General features: G+C 35.7%; 1 protein-coding gene across 1 annotated transcript; it reads left to right on the top strand.

Moving 5' to 3' along the window:
• LOC109210315 lies at nt 4,695–6,945 on the top strand. The gene is made up of 2 exons (XM_019373719.1): nt 4,695–4,870; nt 5,497–6,945. Exon 2 carries the CDS (start codon nt 5,526–5,528, stop codon nt 6,648–6,650), a length of 1,125 nt encoding a protein of 374 aa, XP_019229264.1. The 5' UTR covers nt 4,695–4,870; nt 5,497–5,525; the 3' UTR covers nt 6,651–6,945.

Here is a 10,750-nt window from a genome sequence, read left to right as displayed (position 1 = left end):
AAGTGGGACGGGACGGGACGGGACGGCCCGTCCCGTTGGACAGCCATATCCCTACCTTGTGAGGATGGAGAGGCTGTAATTTCCAATAGACACTCGGCTCAGGAAAGTATAAGCACCACATTAATAAAATTATAGACAAGATGGGACATCACCAAAAATTATATAAAAACAGAGTAAAAATAACTGAATGGGTTACAATCAAAGTGGGATTAGAATATATATATATATATATATATATATATTTTTTTTTTTTTGTTGCTTGACGAGTGTTACTTGTAACGTTTTTACATTTTAAGAGGCATTAGTAATTGTTGTCCAAAATAGAGAAATGGGCCCACTGCTCCAGAGATGAGTTAAACTTTACACGTGCAGTTTCCATTGGCTGAAAACCAAATGTATTTATTATCTGGCGTTGGATCTTTTCTTTGATTGGTTGGTGATGTAGTTATGTGACATGCAAGTAACCTTAGTTATTTCATTTCATTTTTTCTCCCTTTGCTAACTTTCATGAAAATTCTTGTATATGAGTTAGTTTTAGCTCGGATGTCAAATTACGCTAATATCTCTTTTTCTGCCTTTGTATTTGTTGATAGCACCAAAATTAGTTAAATTAAAAATCTCTTTTTGAAGGCCTTGAAGGCTGAAGCTGAAAAATTCAATTGGGCGGAGTATTCATGTTGGTAATTTAACAAATTAACAAGACAAAGTATTTTTTGTACTTCCCCTTTTCTGAAGGATCATTGAAATTATGTTGATAGTCTCCTCCAAATTCAATATTTGGTTAATGAATTATCATTTTTACATCGATGTTATTGCTCGGTCACGTTATTTTTCGTAATTGCATGATAAGAGAAAAATTTATTCATCATAAAATCATCGTTCGTACCTCAATATCATTGCATTTATGTTTTTGTTTGATTAGGATTAAATTAGTTGTATGATAAGCATGTGTATATAAGTAATATAGTATTAACACATTTTATTTCATTTTTAAAGCTTTTCAAATCGATCACAATTATATAGTCAAATACGCCACATTATCACTTTTTTCCCGGATTCATAGACGTAAACGAAAAGTTTATTTTACCATCAATTGAACATTACAGATATTACAAATTTTCTCATTTTCTTCTCTATTATTATAAGTTGTCGATGTTTCGTTTAAGGAAAAATAATCTCAATGTTACATCAATATTGAGTAATCGAGTGTTTAATTATATATTTTTTACAAATAATACGCGACCGAATTATGTGGATTACTTTATACCAAATAAACGATTGAATAAAAATATGTGTTATTAATACATTAATCAGGGCATATAAAATGTTAATAATACTTTTAAGATAGGCCTCATCACTTCAGAGTAGAGAATAGTGCTAATAAATAAATAAAAAATGAACCTTTTCTTAACCACAACTCTTCGATGTAACAAAGGAGTATATGTGGTGTATGATGTGAAATTGGTTGATAATAGCCAATAGGTGGTCGAATAATAAAGCGACACATGAAATCGAGTCGACAAATAGCTGATATCGGGTGCGGGGTTTATAATCAGTACCGAGAGGTACTCGAAGGGAACCAAAAATAGATCGAGATCCAAAGGCTTGGTATCGAATAAGCATTTAATGAGCAGCCGTTACAAAGAATACTTGCATTCAAAGCTAGCAGTTATACGCCAATCAATAACATTTTTATTCTCGTTTAAGAGGAGCTTAATCCAAAATCTTGTTTCTCTAGGTAGAGTGATCACGCCCAACTATGCCTTATAAAAAGGACTAAGCGGTCGCTGCAAATATAATCCGGTTTACAAGTCCGGAGTCGAATCCTACAGAGAATTAAGGTTTAGCTACAACTGTTCACTATCACCAAAAAGACAAGCTTGAACAATTCCTAACTTATACATATTAAGATTCTTGTGTTTAACTAATTAACTAACAAATTAAAATAGTAAATTAACAACTAACGATACTGAGGGTTAGAGAAAAGATTAAGGAGGTCTAGAGTTATGATTTCCCCAATTTTCAGAATCCTTCCCGCTATGTCTTCTATAATTTCCCCTAAGTATTCTCTACCGATCACGAGCACTCTTATTACCGTAAATCTCTCCCGAGTAATTACGACAATTTACTAGACGCACTCTCCCGAGCTACGCTAGCTGGCTTTTAATACAGCTCACTTCAGATCGCACCCAAGGCTTCGTTATCCCTAATCCCGCCTTTAAACCCTTGGTTATTGATCCCTCATATACTTTGGGAGTGGTGTTGTTTAACAATTACCTAAATAGGCACTCTCTCCCGAGTTATGCATACTAAATAGGCACAGCTAATTGAGAGCTCTTCAATCAACCACAATATAAACGTAGTTGAACAAATAGAGAAAAGGCTATGGCTCAATTATATAAAAACATAACAAGAATTTATCCTACAAAAGGTTCTATCAAAACTCTAGATAACAAATTAGCTATTCATAATAGTATGTAAAACTACAATACTAAAAGTCATAACCAACAATGAAAAATAGGAAGAGGAAGGAAAAAACTCGTAGAAGAATTCTCCGCCTTGCTCCCAATGTGTTCTTGCCTCAAAGGGTGTTGTCTAACCCTAAAGTATGTCCATTCCCTTTCTTGGCCGGCTTCCTTGGTTTAATATAGGGTTTAGGGCTTAAAATCCCGTATTTTGCACATAAGTCCCTGAAATTTCCGCCTCCTACCGCGGTTTTGCCGCGGTTCTTCAGTTGTCCGCGACCATCTTCTACCGCGGTTCTGCCGCGGTCGCGGTGGAACCGCGGTTTTTCACCATGTTCCGTTTGGAATTTGGAAAAACGTAAAACATGAAAGTTGTAGCCCTTTGAGTTAGATTTCCAACCATATATTGTGGAGCCCAAATGGAGTTCTGAGCAAAAAGTTATGTCTATTTTACTAGACAGTGCGCAATATGCCTCCTCAAGTCTTCGTTCGTACTTAATTATCAAATTTGACCCCCGAACACGATCCTGGCTTAATTCATTGAGCTTTTACTCAGACTTCAAAGCTTCAAATCACTTAAATTCATTCCATAACATCTATATAGCTCGGAATCACACCTACAAGGCATAAAACACATAATTAGTGCAAAACACTAGCGATTAAAGCGCAAACTCAATTAAAGTGCAGTAAATTCGAGTGTAATAAGCGACTAAAATATGCAATTATAGCCTATCATCATAGAGCTATAAACAACACGGTTAATAACCATTGTGGGGACAAGAAACATTATGCACACAAAATTGTACTTCACTATTTTACGCTCAATCTAATAGTTTTATCATTGCTTTCATTTTTGCTCTCGGAAAGACTGAGCTCGGAGCTAGACTCGTTATCCTCTTTAATTTCAGTTGTTAAATCTTATTTTTTGTTCTATTTCTTCATCATTTTTGGATCAAATCGATTTGCTTGTCCATAAACCATGTTACAAATTCAACTGTAATGTTTTACGGATAAACATGTGGACAAGTGGATCATTTGCAATATTTATTTATCCAGATTAAAATTAAACAAATATTTTATTATATATTGTGTATCTAAATTTCAAATACATATGAATCAAAAATCGCATAAGAAATGCAATATCATATATTAAACAATCAGAAAATTATTATTTACGGTATTATAATTCATGTTTCATAGTAAATTTTAAATGAGTTTAAATAAATGAGATAAAAATTATTTAATCAAATTATCTATAAGATAATTACAGTCAAATTATTGTGATAAGCATTCGTCAATAACAAGATACAAATAGTATTTGCTATAATAGATACGATAATATATAAAAAATTATTTACATTCCAGTGAATATAAGTTTAATCCTTTTTACATATCTTATATATAGGGGTGTTCATAAAAACCCGAAAAACCAAATCGAACCAAACCGAAACCTAACCAAACGACCAAAAAAACCGATACTTTTTTGTTTGGTTTGATTTTGGCTTTGAATTTTAAAAATAGATCAAATTTGATTCGATTTTGATTTTAATTAGAAAATTAACCGAACCAAACCGACTATAGGAGTAGCTATTTCAAATTTATTATTACACCTATATATATGTATATTTTTATACAAAGTTTCAAAAATTTAATGGTAAATGTTAATAGTTTACACTTTTAGTATCTTTACCTTTAAATTCTAATTTAATTGGTAGTTTTCTTTTGTTAAGTGTAAGAATCTATTTCGTGTTAAAAATAATATATTTTTAATTGAGTCCTTAAATTATTCATCACTATTTGATTCAATTATCATCAATATATTTTGATAAATAATAGATTTCTCAAAGGGCAATTGATTTGATAGTATTACGTTGAAAATGTGTTCGCCGAAATATGTGTCTGGTAGTGTATGTCTTATATTTAAGAAAAACCGACCAATAATTGAAAAAACCGAAAAACCGACAAAACCCGACATAAACCAAATCGAGGAAAAACCGACTTAATTGGTTTGGTTTGGTTCTAATATTTGAAAAACCGACTTACTTGATTTGATTTCTTTTATGGAAAAAACCGATCCAAACCGAACCGTAAACGCCCCTACTTATCTACAAGCCAAATGCTCTCTGTAAATGCATAAGAATTACCATGGCAAATCTGTGGTTAAGCTGGAAGGAGAGGTTTATAAGCAAATGTTTAATAATTTAACATATTTATAAGATTTACATTTTAGCTCTCTAGAATCAGAGCCAATCGAATTTCTTCGTGAAAAATAAAATAATAAAATGATCTCTAAATTTTCTGTCATTTCAACTGGTTTTTCAACAGACCTTCTTTCTTCATCTCTCTTTTCCTAAAAACCCTAATTTCAACTTCTTCTCTCATGTCCTGTAAAATGACAAGATCAGGTATTTAGCCTTCTCTGATTCTTATTATAATAAAAACTGGGCACTTCATCTGCTTTGCATATCAGAATTATGACCCAAAAAAAACATCTAAGGAGCTAAGTTCAATTTAGATTTGCATAATTCTCTTAAATCAGCTGCTAATAATCCTGGATTATGGTGAATTATGCTCAAATTATGTGTTTTTAATCTTGGAAGGTTGGAAAATCTTGAATTGACCTGAATTTGATTCATTTTCCGTCTTTCTTTCTTCTCTTGGGTTATTTTTCTGATTGTTGTTTATGGGTTTGGATTGAGTTTTGGATCTTTTGTTTGATTTGGATTGAATTCCATGAAGTGATTGAGTCTTGGTAAATAACATGTGAAATCTAACGTAGGTTCTGTAAAAAACAAGCTGGTATGTGGATTGAGCTAGTTTTGTTTTGAGCTTTATGCTAAAGGTGTGATCTTTAGTGTTGTTCTGTTGTTTGAAAGTGTGTAGATATAAAAATGAAGGTGGAAGCTAGCTCTAGGGTAATAACATGTGAAATTCTAATGTGGGTTTTGGAAATAGCAAGCTGGTATGCAGATTCAAGTGTTTTGAGCTTTGTGCTAAAGGTGTGATCTAATTTAATGTTGTTTTTTTGTAGATTGAAAGTGTGTAGATGTAAAAAAGAAGATGGAAGTTAATGTATGTGATATCAATCACTTGGATGCCGATGTGCTTTTGCCTCCACGAAAGCGGCTTCTAGCCGGATTGAAGAAACAGAATTCTGATGCTTACTCATCTACCCCATCCCCACCAACTGTTAGTAGTCCCGGGTGCGAGTTTGATATCCGTCTTAATAATCTATTGAAATCTCATTTTGGTGACTCTAATCGATCGAATGAGGAAATTGCTGAGGCCTCGAGATTGGCAGCTTTAGAAGCTGCGAAGGCTGCGAAAGCAGCAAGAGCCGTTGCGGAAGAGAAGGCTGCTAAAGCAGCAAAGGCCGTGGCTGCTGCTAAGAGCGCTCTAGAATTGGTTGCTACTCTTTCTGATGAGACAGCCAGTAGGGACAAACATTTGAAGAGGAATAAGATGAAAAAGCATGTTCCTGTTCAGATGCTGTACAATAAGAATAAAAGGACTAATAATTGTAGAACAGATGAAGAGTTAGCCCGGACGTTGCATAGGGCCATAAATAGCTCTCCAAGAATTTTGAAGAACTCAACTGATGACTCGAGAAATCACAAACACAAGAGGCTTAAAAGGTCTTCGCCTTCTGAAAAAACTAAGGTTCAGAACGGAAGTACATCCTGGGAAGGCAACCGTCCTACCACAAGCAATGGGAATGGTTTTGCTAGAGAAAAACATTCAGATGGGCCTATCTCGGAGAAAGGCCTAGTTAGAGTAGATTTAAACACAACAAAATTCAATAAAGCTGACCACACAAAGATGGAAAATGGGGAAGCATCACAATCTAGTAAAGCTGACTATGTAAATACGGAAAACAAGGAAAGAGAATCAGTTATCTCAAAGGAGAAATTTGGGGATTCTCCAGATGATGTTTGCAGCATTGGGAAAAAGAAGGGAAGGCTTAAGCAGAAAAAGTTACCCCTCAGCATTTGCAGCTTCAGGGATCAAGCAAACCCTAAAGAGGATTTGAAATCTAAGAGTCCATTGTCACTCGATGAAAACATCAGCAAAGGTACTACTACCAGTAGTAATCCCATGTTTCCGCTTGAGAGGGCATCAATGTGGAAGTGTCAGGCGTTCAAGGCACCCACATGCGTTGAACAAAATAAGATGATGCAGTCATAGTCTTGGACTTGGTATTTTCATTTCAACAAGTGCGGCTACCGTGATGAGACTTGTAGTCTGAGGTAGTGTCATGTATGCTTTCTTTCCTTCTTTTTATAGATAAGGCCTCTTCCGTCCAGTTTCTTTTTGCTTTTTTATGGGCATTGTAATGTTTTGGACATACCACCGTGTATATTTTGACAATCAATTGCTTGCATATTTTGTATTGCACATAAAAGATGCCATCTATATTTTCGTCTGGCGAGTGGCAGCAGAGCCAGAAATAAGATGGAGAGACAATTCGGAATTTTCAGAAGTTTCCTTTTTCAAGTCTTTGATAAAAAAATCTTAGAAGGGCCATGAGTTATTTTAACATTGAAATAAATACAGAGAAAATAATCAGGGATGGCCTGTAGCCCCTCAGAAACAAGAATGGAAACCAACTATACTCGTTATGTGATACTGGTTCATCCACCATCCAGATTACATATGTCCACACAGCTAACCTCTAATCTCTGTTTGAGGGTCTAGCTTTGACTCGGGGAGTCTCGTTGATGAATGAAAATAGATTTTCATTTTCATCACATATTTTTTCACATTGACAGGATGTTGTCAGCTTATGGAATGCCATTCCAGGTACTCTTGTCCATGACAAACGTTTGGAGTCATCATCAGTAACTCTGAAGGTGTTATATCGATGATTAAAAGGGGTTCTCCATTAAGGGTCTTCCTTTAATGAATCTGACTGCGATATAATTTCTGATGCAGCTATGTAAAAAATTGCCTTTTTTTTTTTTTGGTTTTAACTCTGGTCAGTAACTTATCAACCAGTCATTTTTAGCACTACATTGCATGCATAATGCCTTGGATAAAAAGAAGGGGCAACCCGGTGCACTAAGCTCCCGCTATGCGCGGGGTCCAGGGAAGGGTCGGACCACAAGGGTCTATTGTACGCAGTCTTACCCTACATATCTGCAAGAGGCTGTTTCCACGGCTCGAACTCGTGACCTTTTGGTCACATGGAAACAACTTGAATGTTCTTTCAAATTTTTTCGCGTGATTCTTGGTCATGTTTTCACTATGGCTGTGATTGCCGGGGTCAGGAACTGTTTATGCTTTCATTTACATGTGTTTTTCCCTGTTGAAAGTTTGGTTGTTTGTAATTCTTCTTCATTAAATCTTTTAAGTCCACAGAATGACTGTTCTGCTTCATTTAGTTGGTTGAAGGAGCTACTGTAAGGTTAGGGAACTTGGACTTGAGTTTTTCTGCTATTTACATGCTTTTTCTTTGGTCTTCCTTGATGGACAGCCTTCCAAAATGGACTTGCCCTAGTTTTCATACCCTTGTTTAAAAAAAAACAGTGTTCTTTTTTAGGTGAATTGAGCTTGCTTCTTTCTACCATAGTTGCCTTTTGTCATGGAAAGAGGATGTTAATCTTGAAAGGTTAAGTAATTAAGTTCCAGTCCATTTCTTCGCATTTGTAAAGTCTTGGGGCGGTGGTACTTGGTACCTATGCTGGTGGGAGGTAACAGGTATTTGATGGATTAATCAAGGCGCGTGCAAATTGATCGGTGTCAAATTGATTGGACACCCCCCCCCCCCACACACACACACACAAAAAAAGTAAATCATTCAAGCTTGAGGAGGAATCATCCGTTGTCCTGCAAGAAACTCTGATTTCAGTCTTAAGCTTAAGTTCTGTAAGATGGAGATGGAATATCAAAGAACTGACTCAATTTTTTTTGAGAATTTCAGATATTCTACGGTACAAATTCCAGAGTGCCCAAGGTTTTATTCCAACTTTAAAAACTTATTATTCTTTCCCTTATTCACTTTGCCTTTATGTCTTTTTAACGTTATTTTCATCAGTTCAATATCCAAAGGAAAGCCGAGAATTCAACGGTGGCAGACAAAAGATCGGGCCAATTCTTAGCTTGAAAAAACGAGTGACAGCTAATTCAAATGTAAATGCAGTACTAGATAAGCAAATTGGTTAATAGGCTAAAGCTAATTATGATTGTGCCCAGTTGGGTGAGTTGGTTACATGTTTTGTTCATTCTTAGTAAGTGTTTGATGTTTAACTGCCTTACCAAGTCATTGTCTTGGTATAATTTGTGCCATTATTACTATTGTCCTTCCGATAAGTTCATTTCCATTAGACTAATAACTGACCATATGTCAGATTGAACCTTTTTTTTTGTGATCGAGAAATCCCGAGGGTCAGTGGTGCATGATTTCGAACTATATGGAGGATGAACTGGCTCTCTTCCTGATTCAACTTAAATACTACGTTTTTTGTATGATGAAGACTAGAAACTTTTACGTGCACCGAACTCATACATTACATATTGCGCTCTTACCACAGTGTCGATTAAAGAATTAAAGTTGGACCCTTGTGAAGATCGTCCCTTTGTAGTTCCAACTTCCAAGTAGAACAAATTAATAGTTGGGATATAGTTTTTGGGCTGGTTAATCTTCTGTAGAACTTACAGATCTGAATATGTACTTCATGTACTAGCTCTTCCTAATCGGGAGTGTTACACAAACAGCCAGCCAGATTTAATGTTTACTTTTTCTAGCCGGCAAACATAGATTATATATTAGTTATACATATATTATACATAAATTGTACATATATATTATATAACCGCCGGCTATTTTTAGTTCAAGAGATTATGTGGCGGCTATTTGGGCAACTGTAACGAAACAGTTTGGCCCAACATAGTGTGCATGTATTACGACTGGGTAGTAAACACAGTAGATCAAGGCCGATCCAGTTCAGACCCTTTAATCTCCTTTCCTGAAAAAAACGTAAAAATAGCACGGCCTAGCCAGTTTTCGGACTGGTCATTCAAAAATAGCCAGCGTTTACCAAGTCAATGAAAAATAGCCATTATTTTGCTGCAACAGAGACCGGTCCAGCATAATATACTGGAGTTCGGTGCACCTGTGTATGAACTTCCAGCATATTATGCTGGAACTCCAACACACGAAAAGTTCCAGCATAATATACTGGAGATTCGAGCACTTGTGTATGAACTTCCAGTATATTATACTGGACCGGTATACTTTGCTTGAACTCCAGTATATTATGCTGGAGTTCCAGCATAAGTATACTGGAACTCCAGTACCAGCATAAGTATACTTGAACTCCAGCATATTATACTGGAGTTCCAGCATAAGTACATTAGAACTCCAGCATAATATACTGGCGTATTTTTCGGGTTTTGAACAGTGTTTTCGCTCAGATTTATCTTTACATGAAAAATGGCTAGATTTTGATTACTTTTGAAATTGAGCTATTTTTGAACGACCACTTGTAAATCTGGCTATTTTTTAATTTCTCCCGAAAAAACAGTACAGTATTGATCTGTAAATCCAAATATATTATTCCTCCCTGCTCTCTTAAGAGAAGAAAAAAAAAGGACTTAAGGCAATCATATTTTTATGATTAAAATGTGCAAATCGGTGGTATGAGTCCTCTATTTTGCGACACACGACTTATTACTTCTATATTTTAAAATAATCTTGAGTCGAAGGTCTTTCGGAAACAACCTCTCTATTCCTTAGGGGTAGGGGTAAGGTATGCGTACACACTACCCTCCCCAGACCCTACTTATGGGATTATACTGGATTGTTGTTGTTGTATTTTAAAATAATACAAACGGACCATTGGTGGCGTTTGTTTGAAGTTTTGCACATTTTAAGTTTGCTAACTTAGGGTGTGTTTAGTACGAAAGAAAATATTTTTCGGAAATGTTTTTCAATTTTCCCATGTTTGATTGGTTTAATGATTTTGGAAAATATTTTCCTTATGAACTCATTTTCCTCCAATTGGAGAAAAATATTTTTCAAAACTCCTTCTCAACCTTCCCCACCCTATTTCCGACCTCACCACCCCACTCCACACCCCATACCCACCCACCCACCCCCACCCCCACGCCCACCCATCACACCCCTCTCTCCAAGTTTTTTTTTTTTTTCAAATTTCAGATTTTTTCCGTCACTACCCACCTTACCCCCCCCCCCTCCCACGCCCCACGCACAAAAAAAGTTCTTTTTAATTTTTTTTTTGCAATTTTTAATTTTTTATTTTTCTGCACCACCCACTCAACTCCCC

This window comes from Nicotiana attenuata, chromosome 2, assembly GCF_001879085.1.
Source record: "Nicotiana attenuata strain UT chromosome 2, NIATTr2, whole genome shotgun sequence".
Classification (NCBI taxonomy): domain Eukaryota; kingdom Viridiplantae; phylum Streptophyta; class Magnoliopsida; order Solanales; family Solanaceae; genus Nicotiana; species Nicotiana attenuata.
This window is presented reverse-complemented; position numbering and strand designations above follow the sequence as displayed.

Coding starts and splice junctions, on each gene's coding strand:
- LOC109210315 (XM_019373719.1), top strand. CDS start 5,526: ATGGAAGTTAATGTATGTGATATCAATCACTTGGATGCCGATGTGCTT.